Source organism: Dama dama, chromosome 22 (genome assembly GCF_033118175.1).
Source record: "Dama dama isolate Ldn47 chromosome 22, ASM3311817v1, whole genome shotgun sequence".
In the NCBI taxonomy this organism is placed as follows: Eukaryota; Metazoa; Chordata; class Mammalia; order Artiodactyla; family Cervidae; genus Dama; species Dama dama.
This window is the reverse complement of record NC_083702.1, coordinates 48,188,220-48,213,360: the sequence shown is the minus strand read 5'-3', so window position 1 is coordinate 48,213,360 and position 25,141 is coordinate 48,188,220. Positions and strand designations below refer to the sequence as shown.

Sequence of the window (25,141 nt, the reverse complement as noted above, 5' to 3'; positions counted from 1 at the left end):
GAAGACAGTCATTAGCAAGAAAAAACAGCTTCATTCTCACTTAAACTGTTTTTCAGAAATCCTCTCCTGTTTTTGCTTGCTTTGACATAATAACTATCTTGGGCTTCCCTGGTGGCTCAGACAGTAAAGAATCCACCTACAATGGAGACCCAGGATCAAGTCCTGGCTCCAGAAAATCCCCTGGAGAAGCGAATGGATACCGACTCCGGTATTATTGCCTGGAGAGGTCCATGGACAGAGGAACCTGGTAGGCTACCATCAATGGGGTCACAAAGAGTCAGACACGACTGAGCAACTGACACTTTTAACTATCTTGGGCAGCATTCCAACCAGCATCTGGAGATGATGAAGCTTACCTCAGCAGGAGTCCAAGAGAGAAAGGGCACTTGGAGCTCGGGCACCAGTGGCTTCCCGGGGACAGGAGTGGCTGCCACTAGGACGCCTCTCCCAGCTGGAGACGCTGAGCGTGGCATTGCCTCAGCCCCACCAGTGCTCCCTAACGGCGGCTCAGGACCTCATGTTGACAGCCACCTCTAACCACCACCACCTCACCCACTCCCTCGGCTGCAGACCTGGACTTCTCCATGGAGGCAGCAAAGAAGAGGCATTACCTTAGGAAGGAAGAGGGCAGGGGCGAGAGCTGGAGACGCAGGAAGCACGATTTGTCTGAGCACTGTTCTGCGCAAGCATGCTAAAATTTAATTTCAAAGCTAAGGTACTTAGGAAATACTTTCTCCAACTTCTGACCTTAGAAAAACTCAAGCTGGACCTCATTTTCCCGTAAAAGCCTCAATCCTCTCCTTCCACAAAATGAGATTACAAGAGGTATCGCATTTTTTAAAAAGTTTTTATTTTAATCCTTCCTAGAGGAATACAGATTTGAATGAAATACATTCATTCCATAAATATATTAGCAGCAAAACCTTCCCACCAGAGTCCTCTCCACTCCAGCCCAGAGGTTGCGCCTTAGAGCAGGAGAGCATGTTCCATCAACCGTTGACTTCAGGATGTGTTCGCTTCTTGGTGAAAGCAGGCTATACATGAGAAAGACCAGGTGACAGATAGATGGGTAGGTGAATTAAGCTGGAACCCTGAAAATACATACACAAGGTGACCATTCGACCTTCTGCACTTTCCAAATCCTCTGGAATCCACCGTGTTTAACTGATGAGGTCTTTCATCACAGACAGCTGGGAGCGCCTAACCTTGCAAATGCACCAACGGGTCTTCTGACTTGGCAACATTTTGATGGTGTCTTGACCCTTTCCAGAGAGTGTCCAGATAGAAAGGATCACTCCCTCCTCCCTTTCACGGGCCGAGGTACCTCCTTGTCAGTTGGTCCACATGCCCTTGCTATCCGGAGACAACATAGCAGGCATTACTTGGCTTGTTACACCTCCAGATACTCTCTGTCCGGGTGCTAGAGGCTTCACTGGAGACAGAGATGTGTCGAAACCTTCAAAGATCTCTCAGAACAATCAGATCTCTCAGCCCAGCTTCCATCAGAGCACAGGAGAGAAGCCCTCTGGACAGTGGCCCAGGCGCCTCTCCTTTTTTTCTCTCCACCAGGGCATGCTGCCTGACTGCTCCTTTCTCACCTGCCCTCTAGGAGCCTGTGAGATTCTGAGAAGCAAGATCCACCCTCGACTCCCCAGCAGCCAGGAGAGATGAAGGCAGGTGGTGCTTTAAATATGTGAGCCGTGGTCAGAGTAACAAGCTTACCCTGTTACGTTCCAATCCACTCTGGGATGAGTTTAAGTCACAAGTCTGCATAAAATGTAACACCAGAACCACAATCAGGATGACTGGGACACAGGGACCAAGTCAACGGTTGCTACCAAATCAATGGGTTGGGAGAAAAACGAAATAATCAAAGAATTTAAAATAAATCTCATTTGATGGGCAGAGGGCAGCTCTGACTCAGGTATAAATGTTATCACCCAGATTATCATGTAAATAAAGAATAGATCTCAAAAGCTGACACTTGCCTCCCCATACACCACTTAAAAAGAGGACACGTGCTCTTTTCTCAATCTTTATAAAAGTGTTTTCATTAGGATACTCTTCTATAAGTGCTTTATCCATTCCCATTTAGTCTGTTTTGACTGTTGGCTGGAAGGAATCAAACTATTTTATATAAAAACCATTGTAGTGAATAACTGGTTATGTGTTTTTCCCTTTTGCATTTTCTATCCAGAAGTCAGCTTCTTTCTCTTCTATTTATGTGCAGAGAGAGAGTCATCTGCTGAATACACAGCACTGCCTATGCGACAGTCCTCTGTCCCCACCGAGTCCGCCAGCTCTTCCTCCTCTGAGTCGTCTTCCTCCTCCTCCTCCTGTGCTAATGAACTGGAGGTGGGCCCTTTGCAGGTTTTTAGGTGTCGGGTGAGATGATATTTGGTAAGATAAGCCTTTGTACATTTTTCACAGACATAATCTCGTTTTCCTTCATGTGAATTGAGATGTTTCTTTAAGTGATTTGTCCTCAAGAACAGCTTGTCACACTTGGGACATTTGATCTGGCGTTCTCTAAGAGGAACACAAGGAAAGAACAAAACAAAACATTTGATTTGGGGTTACAAATACAACTGAGGCACACACTTTGCACAACCTGAAGACCTTTGTCTGAGAAGCTCTACCCAACTAGAATCAAACTTCTCTATAGGAGATGCATCACATAAAACAGTCATAAGACGTGTGCAGTTTAAACAGCACAGACTGATTTTGCCTGTTTTAGAATTCTAGGTAAATGGGACTGTACTGTATGTATCTCTTTTGTGTTTTTGCTTCTTTTTGAAAATCAGTCAAGTTGCTTCCATGGCAGGAGGCTACTTACGAATATACCACAACCTGGCTGTGGCACTGGCTCTGTCTGTGGTTAATGGGTTCTCTGGTGGTTTTGTTTTTTATCACCACAGGCAAGACTGCTATGTGAACATTTCTACACTGGTATGTGGGTCTGTTCCTCTAGGGTATATACTTAGGAGAGGCACAGCTGGATCCAAGGATATGTACACCTTCAGTTTTACCACGATGATGCTAAGCTGTTTTCCAACACTGTTGTATATTTCAATATCCATGTCCATCAACAGCCATTTCAGAGCTCCTGTTGCCCCACATTCTTACCAACTGGAAGACTCAAATTTGAAAATGTTTGCCAGCTGACCAACATAATGGTATCTAACTATAATGTTAACAGTAGCCCGTAAAATTATCCAATTCAAGATGTGAACAGCATCAAGGCTGGAGTAATAACTCTGGCCCAGACATCTTAGAGCTGACAAAAAACTTGGGGATCATACAGAGTATGAATTTTTAAGCTTTTTTTGAGCATCTGAACCCTGTGTCTTAATGAAAATCCAACATGTTAAACAGAAAAAATGGGGCACTCAACCCTGACTGAACCTTAGACCCACTTGGCGAGCTTTTTAAAAATAACAAGGCCAGGGCTCTGCCCCTGATCAGAATCCCTGGAGGTGGGGCCTCGGCACCAGTCATTGTTTCTCACATTTCCCAAGTGACTATCATGAGCAGTGTTAGGGGCTGAATACCTAAATTGGTATGCTGATGCTTCAGCTCATAACGTGATGGAATCTGGAGGTGGGGACCTACGGTTAGAAGAGGTTATGAGAATGGGACCCCCATGATGGGGTTATGTCCTCAGAAGAAGAGAAAGAAAGATCAGAGCTTGTTCACTCTCTCCTCCACCTGAGCACATAACAAGAAGGCAGCCAGGAAGAAGGCCCTCATCAGAACCCAACCATGCTGGCACCCTGGTCTCAACTTTCAGACTCCAGAAGTTTAAGAATATAAATTTCTTTTGTTTAAGCCACCACTCAGTCTACAGTATCTTCATGTGGCAGCTCAAGCTAATATAAGCAGCTAGATTAAATGACCCCAGAGAGCTCTTTCAGTTCCAACTATGTAAAACTATATATAAAATTTGATAATTAATGTATCTAATTTTTAAAATTTCATACTAATGAAACCACTTAATGAAAACTTTGTTTTAAAAGGTCATTCTGAGAGTCAGGAATGTAGATCCAGACTCCTTTGGTATTTTAGTGTTTCAGGTTGCACTGTGATTACAAATCATATAAAAGAGCTGACATGAAAGCAAAATATTTATCTAAAACCCATGATAAGAATAAAAGTTCCATTTCTGATGTATTTCTAAATAAAATACAAGCTAATGTTTTCTCCCACAGAATCTGCTCTATTTGTCACTGTAACTAACACAGGTTGGACAATTAATTACAGTTGGATTCATGCAATAAATTCCTAATGGCTGTCCAATATTTGGCCTTCTCCTCCTTCCACCCCCTTGTCCTGCTGCCAGAGTAGTCTCTATAAAACAGACAACTCACCATGACATTCTTTCCCTTAAAATCCTTCAATGCTTGTGCAAGAATGTGAATACATTTAACATCACTGAACTACATACTTAAAAAGGGTTAAGACAGAAAAATTTATGTGTTATATACCATAATGAAAATACACACAGGCACACACACGCACAAAGCCGAGTAGTTCCTGGTACATGGGGAGGAAAAATGCCCCATGACTCTCCATTATTCCCAGAATGAAATTTAATTTTGAACTGGATAAAAGGCTCTTCATCATTTGGTTGCTGCCTCCCTCTATCGCTCTCACATACATGGGATGCTCTCACTATAGAGAATCAGTCTTATTTCACAGTCTTTTTCACATTCATGTTTCTTCATACCCCATTTCGTCTGTCTAGAAGACTGTTTCCTGAATAATTCTAATTTACCTTAATACTTAGCTCCAACTACCAGGAAGCTTTCTCAGGACACTCACAGACTGGGTAAGGTAACCCTCTTCTATAGTCTCTCAGGATCCTACACTTACTCTAACATCTGCAACACAGCATGGCAATTATTTACTCTTCTGTTTCTCTTAATGGCCTCTGAGCTCTTTAAAGCCAAGGACTATTCTCATCTTTGTATTTTCACCACTTAGCAAGTCACTGGACTTCAAGGAGGTACTTTAAAAGTCGTTAATTAAATGAAATTATGTTTCAAAACTACAAAAGAAAAAAGGAAATAAAGAGAGTAGAAGTGAAAATGAGAAAACAAAGCAAGCACGTCAACTCTTTCAGGATAAACCAGAACCTTAGCTTTGTGACCTATGTGGTCGGAACACAGTCTGTGTGGTCAGAGAACACAGGCTATGTGGAACACAGGGGATACAGGCACCACAGCGGGAGAGACAGTGAGCCGGCACACACAAGCCCCATTCATCACCCAAGCAGCCGTCAGCTACGGGTCACTCACTGTGTGTGGATGAGCACGTGCTGCTTGAGGTCCTGCCTCCGCATGAACAACTTGTCACAGTAGTCACACTTGAGGTTCTTCTCCCCCGTGTGGATGACCATGTGGGATTCCAGGTGAGCCTTCTGGGTGAAAGACTTGTCACACAAAGTACACCTGTAGTTCTTTTGACCTGCATATTAACCCGAATGATCACACTGTGAATCAAAGTGCCACGAGCACTCTCAGCATGAAGAGACACATTGTACAGGTATGTGGCAGAGGCAGGAATAAAACAGAACTGACTGGTAACTGGAACCTCACATTCTAGGACTGTCTACCTAGAGCCACTCAGAGCCACTGAATTATATGCTACAACTAAAGCTAGAGAAGTTAACAAACCTGACCTATGACTGCTTACCTACACACACACTCTTTACTGTTTATAGCTAACACATGATACAAGTTCTGGGGGGAAAAAATCACTTATAACCCTAGTGCCTAACTTAATTCAATCTTTTTTTTTTTTTTTAAAAAAAACCTCAAGAATTTTGGTACTTGTCCACAAGCAAACATATTTTTACAATCTAAATTTTAGTTTTCTCTTTTAAAATATATGTCTTCATAAACCAAGGATGAAATAAAATCTTTTTAAGAACGCAGGAAAAAAGTTACTCAGGGGTTAACAAACCTTTTCTTATAAGCCATTCCAAATATTAAGGTTTGTGGGCCACACACACTGCTGGAACTACTCAGTCTTAATGCAAAAGAATAAGGAACAATTTTACCTTCAAAGTTTTGGAGAAAATGACCCAACCAAGAAAACCAAACTAAACCAGTTATTGTTATAGTGCATATGATAGAAACTTATGCCTAAAAGAAAGGGTTTGGTGTGCATGGAGTTTAGAAAATAGAAACTCAATAAATTCTGGTGGTGTTCAACAAACAATATTCAAAGGATAGAAACTGGCTCTGGCTAGTGACAGGGGTGACCTCTAATAGTACGCTCTAGCTGTTTCTGAAGAATTACCTTCAGGTCCAAACACACAGATGAACTCCCTGATTATTAAATGCATTTTCCCAGTCACATTCAAACTATGACTAGGCCACCTGGAAGATGGAGCAAATTAGTAATATTCTCTGAGCAGGCAGTTACTCCACACAATTCATGACCCAATGAAGTCCTCCTGTCAGCCAGCCGATTCTCTAACATCTGATCTCAACCCTATTTGCCAGACTTGTCTTGCTGCCACACCCTTACCAATTTGTAATTTTTCAAAATTCCACTTTATGGTCCAGGACAGCTTACCTGTGTGTATCTTGAGGTGGGTCCGCAGGTTGCTGGGATCACTGAAAGCCTTGCTACAGAAATCGCACTTGTGGGGCTTCATACCCATGTGACCCATAAAGTGGACGTGAAGTTTGGAAGGAGAGATAAAAGCCTGGGGGCACATGGAGCACTTCCACTTCCTCTCTTTGCTATGGCTCGGCCCATGGCTGTTGCTGTGGCCGTGGCTAGGAAGGTGGTTATGGATGTGGCTGCTCAGGTGGGCTTTGAACTCAGTATAGGAACTGCACTCCTTGCCACAGTTACAGAGGTGCACATCTGGGTGTTCAGGAACACCTTTAAAAAAAATTACTCAATGTACTTACTTCAATTTTAAAACTCAAATTTTAAAACTTAGTGATTGTTGCTTCTAATTTTCCCTTCTATCAAAATTTCCAGCTTGCCCACTAACTGTAAAATTAAACACATTTTGTTCAATGCTCTAATCCCAGCACCTCAAATAGTCTGTCAGGCACATAGGGAACACCTAGTAAACATTAAAGTATAAGGCATCTTCCTAGGCAAAAAACTGAAGATTTTGTTGCACGCAAACTCGTGTGTATGTGTGTCAGAAGTTTTATTACAGTGAAAAAGGACAGAGAATGCTTCTGACGCAGACATCAGAAAGGGGACAGAGTGTTAGCACTTGTCATTATGACACAGTGCAAAGAAAGACTATGAAGGTTAAACCAACTCACAGCGTTGTCCTTTATGAACTTAAAACTGTAATGGTTGGAAAAGGAACTCAGGAACTTCAAATTCCCCAAATCAAAGTCCTAACACAAAGCTCATGCTGCCTGGCTGGTATGGCTGCCTGGTTCTTCAGCACGTGAAGAACTTCACAGATCTTAACACTTCTATCGTAAGGTTAATACTCTGCTTTTACATACACAAAGGCATGTGATTTGCTTCTGCTTACACGTAAATCATTACCAAAACTATACTACTGATCCTCAGTATTTTTACTGTGTCACATTCATGACAAACAAGTCTTATATATAAACTTACCAATCTGCTGAGCATAATCCCGGCTGTAATAAAAAAGCAGTTCATTTTCAGGAGGGATATCTTGGGAGGTGCAGAAGTAGATTTTTCCATCATGGGGATAAGCCACCAAATTCTGTTCTTCCCGATTCCTAGGTTATCACATTTAACAAATCAAGCATATTAATTTTATATTATTTATTTACTTAAAAAAATTTTTTGGCCACACTGCATAGCTTGTGGAATCTCAAGTTTTCCATCCAGGGAATGCCCATCAAGCATATTAATTTTGAAATATATACTAAACACATCATATCCCTATAGCAACATCTTATATGAAAACTTAGATGTACTATTTATTTCTCTGGGTCATTTCTCCAATTACCTATATTACCTGTTAGGGTTAACTTGTTTAGAAACAGAATTCTTACTTCAATATATCAGCTCACTGCTCTTTATAGTCAGAAACACTCTAATCTATTGCTAGAAGAAAAGTGAGTAAAATGAAGTCTTAAAACAATATGACAAAGACACAGAAATAGATAGCTCAATAAGAATTAACACACCAGCCTAAGGGGTTGATTGCATGCATGTGTGCTAAGTTGCTTCAGTTATGTCCAATTCTTTGTGACCCTTCAGACAGTAGCCCTCCAGTTCCTCTTCTCCATGGTAATTCTCTAGGCAAGAACACTGGAGTGGGTTTCCATGCCCTTCTCCAGGGGATCTTCCCGACCCAGGGATCAAACCTGCATCTCATGTCGCCTGCACTGGCAGGTGGGGTCTTTACTAGCGCCACCTGGGAAGCCCAAGGGGCTGACCAATAGCCAATATAAAGAAAAGGTACCTACTTGCAAATTCAATGGTAACTGTGTCATTTTTTATTGCACTGGTAAACTGAATAAACTGCTCATAAAAAAGGGATAATTTCTATTTTAATTTATAATCACCATTAGTCAACAACTACTGGGGTGAAGAAAATAAAAAGCCTTAGACTTTAAGCTATGTTCAGATATCACTGTCATTGGATTCTTCAATTCTTTCCTATTTTATTCAAAGTTTTCTACTGAAAAATATCTGAATCATAACTATTTCTTGCATCCAAGTCTACTCTCACCTGGCTTTGCGCACAAACATCATCCAATTACATTCATTTTCATCAGTTGTAATGATGCAGAATTCTAGGACACCATTGTGGTATATCTGCCAACAGAAGGCAAACATACACATCAAATGAACTGACAAGTTCTAGCAATAATCTCATTTACTTTGCAGTAGGTACCAGCTTTCCTAGTCAGTGTGAAAATACATGGTTGTCTTCTCATGTGTCTGTCATTTCACCAGTCACCCTATTTCCAGCAATACAATAAAGACCACTAGAGACCTACAGTTAGTGCTCAGTATACAGAATCACGTTGCTCTTGATTAGTCACATTTTGGCTTGACTGGAAAAGACATAAAAAACTCTAGTTGTCTTCATCACCCACCACCACACAAATGGACATTAAGGTCAGAGAACCACCTCTTCCTATTTTTTGCTCCAGTGAACCCAGCATTCCTGCGTTCTCTTCTGGACAACACAATTAAAGTCCCCAGTGCCAGTGGCACTTCACCTTTTCAACTATCACAAGACCCACTTCTGCCTTAATTCAATGTTAACAAGCATCATTCCCAATCTACTAAGATTCTATACAAACATGTAATAGGAATAGGTGTTTATATCAGAAACTTAAGTTTTCAGTCCCTTTCATTAGAAAAATAGAGAAATAATTTAGCTTCCAAGTCTAGAATTTTTTCCCAAGCTAAATATTTGAGGAATGCTTTAGCTGATTACAAAATAAGACTTTCAACATATAAACAAAGTCCAAAGCCTGAGCTGCCACAAGTAATAAAAAGGAGTAGTCATTGGGCTACTAACAAAATGGAGACTAAAACAGTTTATCTTATATTCAATATCTGACATTTTGTTATGTATTATAATTTGGCTACCAAGAACAGAAAGTAGTATTCAGTGACTGATGGATGAATGGCACTGTATGAATCTTGGCTAAGTGACTTTTACATCGCTTTTGACTACCTCATTACTATAAAAGCATCCAAAAGTCACAGAAAAATTTCAACAACACTGACCTTCCAGATATGATTAACCGCCTTGTCTGTCCATTCTGCTACTTCCATGGAGTGACTTTGCTGGCCAATGAGAGGCCCAAAGCAAGTCCGAACAGGGATGGTTTCTCCAGTCCACACACCTAGCAGTGGAAGGACACCAACTACACAATCAATGATTTAAACATCTAACAGGATAGAGAAGAGTAGCTTAACTCATGCAAAGAATCTTATTTTCAATGAATCTATGAACTGCTGATATTCTAGCACCTCTGAAAGGTAGGTAAGTCTTATGAATTCTATTCTATAAATCAGGAAAAAGTAATGAACAAAGTAGACTGGGTTCAGAAGAAATAGGCAGAGTAAGAAGCAGTATCAGAAATTCCTGAACCACTGTTTATACACAAGGAACCAACCATGTCCCTCCAAGTTGATACATAAAAAGGACTAGACAATATTATTATAAAAAAGTAAAGCAATTACTACAAAATAAATCAAACTTTTAAGATCATTTGTGCTTAAAGCACCGCTCTTTATTATCTAAGAGGTTTAATGCTTTCAACTGACTGATGCCTAAGCTACACCTGAAAGAACAATGAGTCTAGTATCGTATTTTCAAAGAATGGCACAAAAATTCAGATACCATGTTACATTCCAGTATGGATAAGCATACTGTGGCACTCTGTATTTCTTACTCTCTTTTCCTAAGGAGTATTAAGCAATTTATAAACATTTGATAGAAGTATTTTTGGTGATAAAAAGTTATAAATGGTGAATTTTCCGTGTTTTATAAAAGAAACTAAGTTTCATGGAGTGATCTGTCATGATAACTGACAGTGGATGATACAGCTGAAAATAAAAGCCAAGTCTTCAAAGATTCAGCCTTTGAGGATTCTCTCCTCTAGTCAATCCTGATCCTAAAAAAGGGGAACTTTTCAATAAAGTGTTCAACTTGATTTAGTGCTATCACCACTGGAAAAGTATTCCGTAAAAGGATAAATCTTTAGCCATAAATTGACTTTTGGATCAAGTAAGTAATCTCTAAAGCATACACATCCACTTTTACAACTCTACCCTACAAAGGAAGAAGAGACTTTGATCGAGTTTTATGGTTCCAGGGTCTTACCAACATCTGCTCCCACCATTGACTGGCGGAGAACAAGCTGCTTTGGGAGAGAAAGCCTGGCTCTGCTCTCTATTGGACTGTCAGGAACAAAAGTCACCGGTCCGTGATCAGGGCAGTCTGAGGGATAGGCTCGGTCACAGAGAGTGCACCCTGCAGATGACAAATGTGAGACATAAATGGGGTCAGTTCCAGCAGACAGATCAATGACCACCTGCTTTATTTAAATGTGAATTATTAAAATGTAACCAGTATGAACCAAGGTTCTAGGAGAAATGCTCTGATCAAAGGACCACTTTATTACACTTACATGTATATCCACTCATATCCTTCTTCAGCAAGATTTGATTTCTTTGATTTTTTTTTAAATACAACTGGACAAGTGTCCTATTCAGTGCATAAGAAAAACACGGATCAAAAAATAACACTACATTACTTCAGGAATCAAGTGTGTTATTTCTTACATTAAGTGGGTAAGAAATTCCTTCAGATACGATGTTCTGAAGTCAAGAGGATTCAGTCTACCAAACTCTAAGAGGAAAGTGAGCTGAAACACTGCTGGTGATGCAGCGACAACACAGCACAACGGAGTCAGAGATGCTTGTACCACCGCTCGCTCCTGCTTCACTGTTAACAAGCTGGCTGACCACGTCTGGATGACAGGTTCTTAAGGCAAAGAAAATACGCAATCTGCTCTTTAGGACAGCAGGTAGGATCATATTCTTGCAGACATATTTGTTTAACATTCTTAATTTCTTATTGTTCATATGGTCTTTTTCTATTGTCAAAAAAAAAATGTTGACTTCATACATTGTTCTATGCTTATTGTAACTTCACATTTACAAGCTCAGGAGTGTCCTCCTTCTCCACAAATCTTTTGCTCTTTTACTTTACTTTCTCCTTGATAAGGAGTAGTATTCATGATCCTATTTAGTCACTGACTGTTTTCAAACTTTCCAAATTCATTCACAAAATAGCTGTAATACATAAACCTTAGAACCACAGTCTTCTAGGTGCCTTTATTCCCCTAAACAACCTATTAGAAATTACCACTTAAATGGCATAAAATATCAGTTAACTTTTCATATTTAGCCAAAGTAGTAATAATATATTACTTCTTCAAGTACTGCTTGATTTAAAATTCTTTAAAATCAGACTAGAGATCCCCTACACTCTATGAGGACTTATTCTCCAATGCTTTTAATTATAAACCATGTTAACTCTTCAAACAAAGGAGATTCAGATTTCATACGGCAAGAAAGAGTCACAGGCTTCCTTCAAAGAGAATACCAATGGCGACTAAGTACGTGTAAGATGCTGAACATCATTAGTCATTAAGGAAATGCAAATTAAAACAATGAGATGCCATTTCACACCTACTATGATGGCTATAAATAAGCATTTTTTTTTTACAAATAAGATTCAATTATTACTAGGAAAAAAAAGGAAATCTTGGCAAAGATGTAGAGAAACTGGAACCTTCATACACTGATGCTGGGAATATAAAATGGTGCAGCCACTTTGGAAAACAGTCAGGTGATTCCTCAAAAAGAGGAATTTCATTCCCATATATATCCAAGAATTAAAAACATTCATTCATTCAAAAACTTGTATGTGAATGTTCATAACAGCATTGACTATAATAGTCAAAAAGGAGAAACAAAATGTTCATGAAAAATAAATGGATAAACATTAAAATGTGGTATATCCATACAATGGAATATTATTCTGATACATGCTATAACATGGATAAGCCATCATAACATTATGCTAAGGGAAAGAAGCCAGGCACAGCCATATACAGTAGGATTCCATTTATATGACATGTCTAGACTAGGCGAATCCATAGATAGCGAAGTTTAGTGTTACCTGAGAAAGGGGGGTGGGGGTGAGAGCGACTGCTAGCAAGTTTTCTTTATGGAGTAACAAAAATTTTTGAATTAGATAGTAGTGATGGTTCACAACCTTGTCATTATACTAAAAACTACTGAAGAGTCCACTTTTAAAATGTGTATGTGAATTATATTTCTTCTGAAAAACACTCAGAAGTAAGAGGTTCCACTTGCCCACTTGAAAAATGAACAGACTTCCCCGGCAGTCCAGTGGTTAAGACTCTAGGTTTTGACTGCAGGGGGCACAAGTTTGATCCCTGGTCAGGGAATGAGGATCCCACATGACACTAGGTATAGCACCCTCCCCGCAAAAGGATAAATAGACTGATTTAAGCCACTTCTTACCTTCTCCTAAATTAATGACCATACATTAATTATAATCCTAAATTATTTTAAAATTATAAATTTGAGACTTTAAAGGGTTAACACAAAAGGTCACCCCACTGCCTGGCTTCAGTAGTACCAGAAACCGCCTCCTACTTTTCTGACCATCCTGTTCAACTTACTTCAGAAGCTCTTCCTCTGCCACTGTACCTTAGCATACCTAGGCTTGTCATTCCACACACTTAACTAGGATAGGATTTCACCTCACTTCCATGGCTATGATTAACACCTTAATGCTAAGGATTCCTGAATTATTTCCAGATAGATCTCTGAGCTCCAGATTCAAGTTCTCATTTGACATCTCTAGGTATCATTGAACACTGAAATCAACATGTTTGACACTGGACTCACCTACACTCGTCAAAAACAAAACAAGGGACTTCGCTGGTGGCCCGGTGGATAGGAATCTGCCTGCCAGTGCAGGGGACATGGGTTTGATCCTTGATCCGGGAAGATTCCACATGCCTCGGAGCAACTAAGTCCACGGGCCACAACTACTGAGGCCCATGCTCTAGGACCCGTGCTCCACAAGAGAAGCCACAATGAGTAGCCCCCACACTGCAACCAAGAGTAGCCTTCACTGGCCACAACTAGAGAAAGACCTCGCAAAGCAAGAAAGACCAAGCGCAGTCCAAAAGAAAGAAAAAAAAATCCACTCCACCTCCATCATTCATTATCCTAAGGAATGGTCACAATCCACCTAGTTTCCCAGCCAGAAACCAGTAATTTCTCCTTAAACCTTCTCTCCTCCAACTTCACCCAATCAAGAAGATCTATTGAGTTTTCTGTTAATATTTTCCATCATTATCTGTATTCTAGATTGAAATACCATGACCTTACACTTAAACTATGGCATCGCCATCTTTACCTCTCTGCCACTAACAAGCCTGCTACCCTCACACAGCAGAACCCCTGTCCCAACCCTCCCTCCTCAAAATCCCTGTCTGCTCTTTGAAGACCTTCTGGGTTCTGGCTCCTACTTCTCTCATCACATACCCTCTCCCCACCTCTGTTTATTTTTTTTTTTTTGGGGGGGGGGGGGGTTGTACTTTTTTTGGTTGTACTGTACCACATGTAGGATTCTAGTTCCCTGATCAGGGATCGAACTTGTGCCCCCTGAAGTGGAAGCTCAGAGTTCCAACCAATGGACCACCAGGGGAGTCCCTCCCCACCCGTTTTATGCTTCAGCAATTCTGAACCACTCACGACTCTTTCAAACTATAGGTGCCAGTTCCCATGGGGGATGCTGCTCCTCCTGATTCTCCACTTTGGACATGTCTGCTCTTCAGGTCTGTGTTAACTCGTATGTAGTCTTCCCTGTGCTTTCCATGGTCTGGTGAGATGCTCCCCCGGCTCAGGCTCCTTTAGCACCGTACACTTAATCCCATCTTTTCACTCAGTACACCACAATGCAATAGCCTGTTCACTGGCCTGTGCTTCCCTTTGGACTGTGGGCTCCTTAAAGCCTCTTGCAGATTACTTTTTATGCTGCATCTAGTACACAGGCTGGTGCTTACTAGCACTCAACATGTTGACTGCATGGATGAAGCAGTAGTGACACCAACAACTCGACTATTTTTATATTTTGTTACTATTGCCCCATAAAAAGAGCTTTTACATGCCAAACTGTGGTAATTTATATGCATTCTGAGCAAAAAAAAAAAAACACAAAATTTCACTTGTATCTACTTACATTTCTCCAGGGGGATGAAAAATTACACATGATCTAATAAATTTGTCTTATGTAGAAAAAGCACATGGCAGGTCACACAGAACACCTTACTGAAATTTACTTATATAATTAACTCTGTGAAATCTTGGGAAATACCTTAAGTATTAATAGGCTAAGCTTATCTGTAAAATACAGAAATGATTGCTTCCTTACTTCAGGAAGATGCTCTAAGAACCAACAGAATGTCTATATATCACTTGGCTTATTTGAGAAAAAGGCACCACATTAACACAAAGGACAGTACATAGGCAAATAAAAGTTTCAAAGTCCAGTTACTTTCTATACTTCCTTAATTAACACCTGACCTTGTGACTAAACCTGTTAAGGATGATGACCCTTTGTATCAATATCTCCAAAAGAAAAAGGCTAAGCACACTCACAAATTGTAAACAAGGTTGCCATATTTTCCTTGTTTGAATTGGAGTCTTCCATTTGCAGTGAAGGTGGTACAAAAGAAAGACTGTCTGAAGACACATCTACATGACCCGTCCCCATGGCAACCTCCTGGGTGATGGAGGAGACAGCCACAGGTTCTAGGCTGAGGCCAACTTCATGGAGGGAAACGGACTCTAGGGAGGCGAGGTTGTGTGAGGTAGAGAGTGCCACGCTTACAGAGTTGGTGCTCATGGCCACGGTGTGGATGGAGTCACTGAGGGCACTGTCAGACATCCCGCTGACCCGGCTTGCAATGTGGTCTGTCTCCATGACCACAGGGAGCTCCAGGCCGTTCCCATGCATGGGCATCACACCACCATGGCCCACAGTCTCCGCTGCAAGGTTGCTGCTCACAGAGTCCACAGACAGAGGTTCGTGACTTCTGGAGCCATTTGGGATCTGGGTGTGCTCGCCTGCAACACCATCCATCGCCAGCTCTTCTGCCATTCCATCCGTAGAGATTGGGCTGGTGACCCTAGAGACGTTCTCCATGGTGATTGTTGTGTCCAAGGCCACCTCATGACCATCCGTGGGATGAAGACTCTGGGCACCATGTGTGTTCACAGAGCGAGAGTCTATGGAAACAATGCCTGGTTCTAATCCAACATTTCCATTGGACTGATAGGGATCTAGCGCTGAAGGGTTATTGGCGATAGATAATGCTGTATTACCATCAACATTTATGGAGTTAGGGTGAATATACTGAGGAGGTGGCCTGTCAGCTAAATAAGACAAAATGCCTGGGAAAAGGAAAAGATGAGATATCAGGAATTTTTCAGTGTATTAAGAATTCCAAATGCTAAAAGCTATTTTTCTTACAAATGCAACTAAAGTAAAATAAGCTCCTATCTATTTCTTTGGTTTGATATATACTTTATAAACAGCAACATAATACACCATAATTCAGTTTTGTGAAACTCAGAAATCATAAAAATTAACTATGTTCCTTTGAAGTCACTAGAAATTAACCATTTCTGCCTTTAATAATATATACATGGTTGGAATTCCTGAGTCCTAAGATGCTGAAATTTGCTCTGTAAGAGTTAAAAGGTCAAATCATTTAAAAGCAGATAGTCCATGTGAAAAATAAAATTTAATTAAATATAACTAAATTTTTATTTATTAAACTATCAAGCAACATTAGGCTCTATTCAAAATAAGTCACAATTATACTTGCTTTATTAAAACAGAAAAAATATTTGAACATTCCTGTTAATGAGTATGTGGTGAAATGGTACATGTGGCATCTCCAGTAGAAGAAGCCCAGATTTCTAAAATGTCTTTGCAAAGTATTGAGTATATATAATAAAGACCTCAAAAATATTCATGCCCTCTTGCATTAAGAAACTCCACTTATGGTAAACAGCCCTAAATGCATTTTGTAAATAATATACCCAAAGACATTTACATAACAGTAATAAACAAACTGATAAAAAGTGCCCATCAATAAAGACTGATATAATAAACCAAGGAATGAAGTATCAGTAGAATATAATGTGTCATTAAAAAGGATAATTATGAAAACCATGTAGCAGCTGGGGAAAATAACTATGTAAAAATAGAGAAAAACATTAAGTGAAAAAAAGGGTACATAATTGTATTGCAAGTACTACAGTCTTCATTATGGAAACAGTAAAAACCCCTACACAAAAATAAAAGGTAGGATGGAAGTACACCAAAAAAATGGATAATGGGACTATGAATAATTCCCCTCCCTCTTTATTTGCTAAATTTTCTGAAATGGGTATATAATATTTTAGAATAAAAACTCAGTAAACTTTATAATAAATAATGACACTATAGCAGGACATGTGGTTGGTAGGAATTACAATTGGAGAATTATAAAAACTGAACCAAGAAGGTGCTGGAAGAGACAAGGGAGAAACTGTGCCATTAAGAAATTAACCTTAGTCAAACTGCTATATTAATAATATCCATATGATCTAAGAGGAGAAGTACATAAATACAATTTTCTTCCCCACATAACTTAGTATCTAACAGTGACAAAGAGAAAAAAGCATCATTCAAGTCTTCGAGAACTGAAGTTAACAGTCGGCTGCTATAAGGACTTCCCAGATGGTCCTGTGGCTAAGACCCCACACTCCCAATGCAGGGGGGCCTGGGTTTGATTCCTGGTCGGAGAACTAATCCCACATGCTGCAGCTAAGATTTTGCATGCTACACCTGAAGATCCCACATGTCTTGACAAAGATCGAAGACCCCAAATGCCACAACTAAGACCCAGGGTATCTAAATAAATAATTAAAACAAAACAAAAAAGGGTCGGATGTATTATTTCTTGTAAATTCCCAAATAACCATAACACTTACCAGGTAGAATGGTCCTGAAGTAACTGCTCTCAAGGTGGGGGTAAGGTGGTGGAGGTAGGGTGTAGTTTCTTTCAGGTAACCCACACATCACCCCTCGATCCCCAATACCCATTGGGAGCATCAGAGACAAAGCAGAAGGTAGAGAGCTCAGGGAGGGACCCAGGTTTGGAATCGCCACTGGCAAGCCTACAAAAAAAAATTGTTTTCCTCAATTAAAAGTAAGTACTTTAAAATTCTGTAATCACTGGCTAAACTCTTAGGAAGGTTTTTGCAACAGGCAAAAATCTCACCCAGTAGCCTTTTACATCCCCAGATAGACAGTACTGGCAGACATCCACAGACAAGCCCTAAATTTAGTCCACAAGTCAGTTTTAAAATGCCAACTTGATCGTTCAGTTATCTGTATTGCTCTTGGGTACAAAAACATTTAACTACAATTTAAAACCTAGTTTAAATACAATTTAAGAAAACAAATTATTTAGACATAAAAAGAATGGGAAGAAATATACGCCAAATTTCAAAGAAATATATCAAACTTCAGAGTGGTCTCTGAGTAGTGACAGTACAGATTTCTAAAAAATATTTTTTATTATACTTTCCATTTTATATGGTGAGAATGTATCACTTTTAAAAATTTCACAGATATGCTTCTACTTGGGGAAAAAACCTAAAGTTAGATGTAAAACTGTACATAAATATCTTGATATAATCTTTTGCATATATGCTCTACTTCATGATTTTTAAAAATTTACACATTATATCCACCTTGGACTACATCTATCCACACAATGCTGAAGTGACCCTGTGGCTTCCCATCATAATGAACTCACCAACTTGGACAGTGCAGATTTGCACTATTTTTGCCAGTGGCAGTATTTTTAAACAGGTTTTTCCTCCTTAATAAGAGTGTCTACTAAATGGAATGCCTAAGAAATAAAACAAATTGAGTTAAGAACTAATTTTTTAAAAATTTCTTTTGTGGACACTAAAAGGAATACAGAGACCCTAATTTAGATGACTCTTATTTAACTGCTACATTTTAGTAATTAAGCAGGTAATTCTCTAGAGAGAACTATTTACACTTGTAGATTTAAAATATTCTTAAGCATTAACTCATATTTTGATAAAAAGAGTCCAATACATTACAATGTCAGAGACCCGCAAGAATCACTAGCTTACTGCTGTAAGACTCAAGAGCTTGCTTCTTTTCTATTTCAATAGAAAGAAAAAATTCAACTAGGCAGATAAAAAGGTTTTAAATGTACAGTGATGGGGGAAAATGAGCTTTCCCTACACTATTATTCTGTCCGAGTTCTGAGGCTCAGGGGGAGGTTCCATATAGGAGCTTCATCTCTGAGACCTCCTCTTTGGCCATAATTCTAGGTCTGGCGCATTTGTGGTTAGTGCCGGTTTCAGGCATGATAGGGAACAAAGCTGAATTTCTCATGTGTTCTAGGAAGAGTTAGTACAGTAACTCTGATTCTCTTCTAATAACCCAGGGACAGAATGTCAAAGGCAAGAATAGATGAAAGGGCAATCCTAGATAAACCGCCAAGTCAACTACAGCTCTGGACAAAAGGGCACTGACTCAAGAAGAGCACAAGCAGGACAGCCTGCCGCCCCATCGCCCACTGGAGCCTCAGCGCTCCACAGAGACTGCTGCCGCAGGTGAGGCCGCCACTGACCTGCGGGGCTGCTCCCGTCCTCTCGGAAAGGGGCTCTGACCCGCTCCACTGGGAAGGGCTAATGCAGTCAAGTGCTGAAATCCAGTCCCTCTCCCTTACCACTCACCTGGAGCAGGGATGGCATTGTGAGTGGGTGAGGCAGCCAAGCCCAGGTGACCCCCTGAGACTGGCAAGGCATTGCTCACGGAGGATGAAGTCAGCTGCTCCATCCCCACAGGACTCAGGTTCATTTCATTCATCCTAAGAAAGATTGGACACAACCAGTTATACAAAAATTGCCTCAGTGACTGTTCAAGGTACCGAAGAGCCTAAAACAATAGTGGTGCAGAGATTCGACTTGATCAACTACAACTTCATTTCTAAGCGCACAGCTCTCCAATATTCTATTGATAAGGAAATTAGGATTCAAAGATGTTAACTTGGCTGTCATACAGCAGAAACAGGATTTAACTCAGGTGTGCCTTGCTCCAAATACTAAGCATGCTATTTATAGCAAAGTTTGCAATCCTTAGAGTACACTGGCAAAGAGGCGTTTTTGTGTTTTTAATTCACCTGTTTTCTTTCACAGTATCTCATTTCTCCAACTGGTTTATAACTTCAAACCAGGACTTGTTTTAACTTACTCAAAGAATTTTTACTGACTCTTTTCACCAGAAGGTAAAAGTGATACTGGGCCTGAATTAGACTGCAAACAGTGTGAAGAAGCACCATATCTTCTCCATGGAGCAGCACTTTATTAACACTCTATATAGATACCTTAATAATTAATCAATAATCTTAGTAAAATCTTCTGCATAACAAGGTTCACTAGGTAAACTGTGCTAGATACTTTATAAAAAAAATTACTTCATATTAGCTCACTAATTCTTCAAAATAAGGGAATTGAGGAAACTGAGGCTCAAAGAGGGCTTATCATACACCCCAAATCACATTGCAATTAAATGGAAGAACACAGATCATGCTGCCAAACACTGTCAAAAATACATCAAACTTTTTAAAATCTACAGAACATTTTTAGCAAGCTGAAGAATCTGAGAACTGCCTTTTCTATGCAATCCATCTTGCACTGTCATTAGCAGTATCATTAGAGTAACAGGAACACTGAATAAGACTCTACTGGAGGTTATCAGTAAGTATTAGTTCCTATGTTGGAATTTAAAGACTGTCCAAAAAAAAAAAAAAGAATTTAGAGACTGCCGTATCATAAATAATTTCAAGAGGCCAGCCAACAGGTTACCCAAAGAAGGTCACCAGGAACCTCCAATCCTTATACTGAATATCACAGTGATGCAAGGTCTTATGTGTGTGCCTAAGTACACGGGAGGAGTGAAGAATAGGAAGGGGACGGAGGATCTACATACTCCCTAGCAGTGAAAACAAAACTTAATAGATTTTTAACCTGAAAAATGGCTACATCAGCTATGAATCAACATGAAAATAGTAATAACTAACACTGATTACTCCCTTACTATAGGTGTTAGACACTGGGCTAAGTGATAACATGTAATGATCTCACCTAATCCTTGTAACTGGGCTTCCCTGGTGGCTCAGTGGTAAGTAATCCACCGAGCAATGTAGGAGACAGGGGTTCTATCCCTGGGTTGGGAAGATCCCCTGGAGAAGGAAACGGCAAACCATTCCAGTCAGTATCCTGTTTGGGAAATCCCATGGACAGAGGAGCCTGGCAGGCTACAGTCCATGGGGTCTCAAAAGAGTTGGACAAGACTGAGGGACTAAAGCAGTAACAACAATCCTTATAACTACTGTGAGGTAGGTATTATTGTTAATTCACTTTAGAGATGAGGAAACTGAGACTAAGAAACTTAACCCAAAATTACATTAACTAGTAAGTGGCAGATTTAACTCCAGATCTGCCTAATTTACAGAAGTCACAGAATTGGCATTTAAATCCAGGTTTACCTAATTTGAGAGAGCCAAGCTCTTAACTAAGATAATTACAATAAAAGAACCATTTTGCCTTTGACAGTTCCAACACTTAGGATCTATGGGTTTACATAGTGGAGAACGCTTAATGTCTGACATAAACCTATTCCTCCTGCATTATTCCATATTCACAGACTTCAACCTTAACCCAGGCCAGGTATCTCATAAACTTAAACTTCCAGACATTAATAAAGTGTACAAAGCTAACTGAGGACACTACCCTGTACAGAGTAGGCACTCTGATTTGGATGAAGCAATGCAAACTCATTCTTACTAAAAAGGAAACTAGAATCACATTAGCAAACGAGGTGCAACTTATGAGGGATGGCACAATAACTGTATTTAATCATGACATACAAGGAAGATCCCACATGCTGCCGGGCAACTGAACCTATGTGCCACAACTACTGAGCCCGCACGCTTTACATACAGCCCGTGCTCCGCAACAAGAGCAGCTACAGCAATGAGAAGCTGGTGCACCACAACCAGAGTAGCTGCCGCTCACCGCAACTAGAGAAAGCCCGCATGCAGCAACCAAGACCCAGCACAGGAAGGAAGGGAAAGGAAAGGAATGTAGGAATTCCCTGGCTGGCCAGAGGTCGGGGCTCTGTGCTTCTACTGCAGGGGCCATGGGTTTGATTCCTGGTCAGAACTAAGATTCTGTATGCCATGAGGAGAGGCAAAAAACAAAAATTAAAAATAAAAGAAGTGACTTGACAGAAAACAAAATTCTGTAAAGCAATTATCCTTCAATTAAAAACATAATTTTAAAAAATAAATAAAAGAAGTGCAAAACTCCATACAAAAGACACCATAGCTACCATAAATTTGAGTTTCTGGGTTTGGAGTGGTTTAAAACAGACTTCTGTAACTCTTTATAGCTACAAACATTAAAACTTTACAATCAGTAGAGCAGGAATGACCTACAAAAAAACGATTACAGTAATTCTTTGAAGTACAATTAAAAGCTTCCTGGTGGCTCAGATGGTAAAAAGTCTGCCTGCAATGCAGGAGACACGGGTTCGATCCCTGGGTTGGGAAGATCCCCTGGAGAAACAAATGGCAACCTACTCCAGCATTCTTGCCTGGAAAATCCCATGAACAGAGTTGTCTGGCAGGCTACAGCCCAGACACAAAGAGTCAGACACAACTGAGCAACTTTCACATACATACAATTAAAAGTCTGTAGCTTCAAACTCTATACTGAAAATTCCTGAGTATTAATCTGTGCACATAATCTCAAGATAAAAATCAAAATGGTGTTTCTAGGCTGACTCTTAGGCCTTCTCAAACCAGTTCAAACCAGAGTTAATGTGAGGCTCAGCAGATTTCTGCTTTGTTGTGAGTCACCAAAATGTGATGATCTCAGCAGCCATAAACCAAAGGTAACTAGTATCCCACAGAGAGAAAGCAGATGAAGGGAATTTACAATATGATCCTCTTAAGACACTCTCATTCCAAAGTGCAATTCTATCCTAGCTACTTTTCTTATATGGGATTCTAGGAAGCAATGCTGGGAGAAGGGCCAGAATCAAGATACTGTGCTAAGCTCGAAATTCTTGCCTATGTATATTCGTTGTAGAATCATTCCCTTCATATTCTCTAGTTTACATGACCTATGTATGACCCATGGGGCTTCCCTGGTGGCTCAGACGGTAAAGAATCTATCTGCCTGCAATGCAGGAGACCTGGGTTCAATCACTGGGTTGGGAAAATCCCCTGGAGAAGGAAATGGCTACCTGCTCCAGTATAGGGCTACAGTCCATAGGGTTGCAAAGAGTCCAAAACAACTGAGCACACACACACATGTACGAACCATTTGCTGACCTTATTAACTTTTTGTTAGAATGACATATAAGAACCTAACTGAAATGCAGCCACTTTGCAAATGCAATGGACAATTTCCAGTAATTTGAGTGAATATTTTTAATCTTCCTTATTCTCAACAGCCTATGAAAGGGCCCTTAAAAAACAGCCAAATGTAACTTTTTCTGGCACACTTTTATACTGTAGGGTATAATACTTTCAACATTAACATGAAGTCTGAAGAATTAAGAACTTAATTTCTCTCCACTACCAGCCAAGCCAGATGGTAACCAGCAAAATTCAAGGTGAAATATGGTGATGAGCTAAAAATACAGCTTGAAACTCAGATTCAAATATTAACTGAAGGCGCAAATAACTCAAGGGCAAGGATAAAGATGCACAATAAGTCAATAATCAACGTGTGGCTATTCGGAACAACTACTCACACGTGGCGCAAATCAAGCCTACTGAGAGCATATTCAACCCAATACTGGTCTCTGGATTTCCTGTTCCCCTTCGGACAAATCCATTTGCAAATCGCACCTGTAACCTGCCCAACAGCACCAAAAACAAAGGCATTCTAAAGTCTTATTTGCTACATGTTTTCCAAACATGTCACCAGCGCTCGGCCCACCAAGCTACTCACCTGTGATGCATCTGCTGGGGGCCAAGGGTCAGAGAAAAGCGCACACGGGTGGCGGGGAACCGGCATCAGGGTCTGCGTTCCAAGGTCACGTGCTACCGCATCTTGCTTACAACCGCTGCACAAACGCGGCCACTCGTCCCCGGGACCGCCCGGGACCGCCCAACTTCTCCCGAGGGTCGGCGGCCGCGCACCCTGCCGCGAGATGGGGCATGCCAGGGGACACCCGGGGCCTTTCCTCCAGAAGCTTCGGGAGGCGGGCTGCCCGACCTGAGGGAGAGGACAAGGGCGGTCACCCACACGAGGGGAGGATGCAGCCCCCGTCCTCCGCCGCCGGAGAGCCTGGGCCTGCGGACACCGCCTCCCAAGAGCGGCCAAGTCGCCCGCCCGCCGGCCTGGGGCTCGCAGGCCGCCCTCGCCCCGTCCCGGCCGGGCCCGCGCGCAGCCCACCTGCCGGCCGCGCGGGGGGGCGCGCGCGCCTGCCCCGCCGCTTTGTTCCTCATCCGGGCAGAGCTCGCCTCGGGCCCTCCCCGCCCGCACGACCCCCGCGCCCCGGGGGCCGCTCGCCTAACGTTTCCCGCCCGGCCCGGCCCGGCCCAGCCCGCGGTCTCCTCAGGGCCGCACCCTCCAAGGCGCGTTTCCGGCTCCTCAGCCACTCTCGGCGCCCGCCGCTCCGCCCCTCGTGCGTGCGCCCCTCCCGGCCACGGCCCGCAAGCGGCGCCCGCGCGCTCACTCCCGCTCCCCTGGCCCATCCCCCCACTCCCGCGCGTGCGCGCGGCGGGGACCCTGACCGGAGGGGGCGGGCCGTGAGAGGCTCGACCTGGAGCGTCGCGTCTTAGTCCGGCCTGGTCGAATCGATCGCCGAGCAATCGACCCCGTTGCTAAGTAACCGGGGCTGGCCTGAGCCCTGGGAGCCGGTTCTGAGTCGCAAAAATCCCCCAGACTTTGGGTTTCGGTCTTCATGGCATCCTTCAGTTAGGAAAGCGTGGGTTCACGCAAGCCTACAAGATTTGAAATAAGGGATTTAACCAGCTATGTTGGCGGTGTTGCCCAGGAGGAATTGGGATTGTATCCAAAATATTTGTCACTACAAGTTACATCTGAAGGTCTCTCAATTTCCCTGCTTGAAGTCATAAAGGGTGGTTTTCGGGATTTTTGTACAGATTACCTTTCCATTCTCTCTTTGCCATTCTTTCCCTCCTGCAAGCCAGGCGCTATGCTAAACCCTAGGGATACTGAGATGGCTTTAAAGGAAAATGATCCCAAATTCGCAAGGATTGGATATTGTCTGTAACACACTACCTGGTAGCCTCCTTTCACCAGCGGAATAAAAGAGACCCAGGAATTCCTCCTTTCATTCAGAAGACACTGAATTACATCTCAAACGTAGGGATAGAAAAGAACACACAGGTCTTGACTTTCAACAGCTTGCAATGTACTGGGGACTGATGAGTTTTGAAAATTCAGTCTCACGTGGAAA

General features: G+C 41.5%; 1 protein-coding gene across 3 annotated transcripts; it reads right to left on the bottom strand.

The window, feature by feature from the left end:
* Window positions 1-828: 828 nt before the first annotated feature.
* Window positions 829-24,381, bottom strand: PRDM4 (PR/SET domain 4). Of its 3 annotated transcripts, none has more exons than XM_061125431.1 (12): window positions 24,286-24,381; window positions 23,665-23,931; window positions 19,375-19,508; window positions 17,584-17,769; window positions 15,199-15,993; window positions 10,814-10,963; window positions 9,712-9,851; window positions 8,699-8,784; window positions 7,609-7,736; window positions 6,583-6,897; window positions 5,298-5,466; window positions 829-2,529 (listed from the first exon to the last, which is right to left on the bottom strand). In XM_061125431.1, exons 2-12 carry the CDS (start codon window positions 23,673-23,675, stop codon window positions 2,217-2,219), a joined length of 2,427 nt encoding a protein of 808 aa, XP_060981414.1. In that variant the 5' UTR covers window positions 23,676-23,931; window positions 24,286-24,381; the 3' UTR covers window positions 829-2,216. The 3 variants fall into 3 exon arrangements, with proteins under 3 accessions (XP_060981414.1, XP_060981412.1, XP_060981415.1); XM_061125429.1 differs by lacking the exon at window positions 24,286-24,381 and adding an exon at window positions 24,112-24,190; XM_061125432.1 differs by lacking the exon at window positions 24,286-24,381 and having other exon boundaries at window positions 9,712-9,830; window positions 23,665-24,055.
* Between the last annotated feature and the right edge of the window lie 760 nt (window positions 24,382-25,141).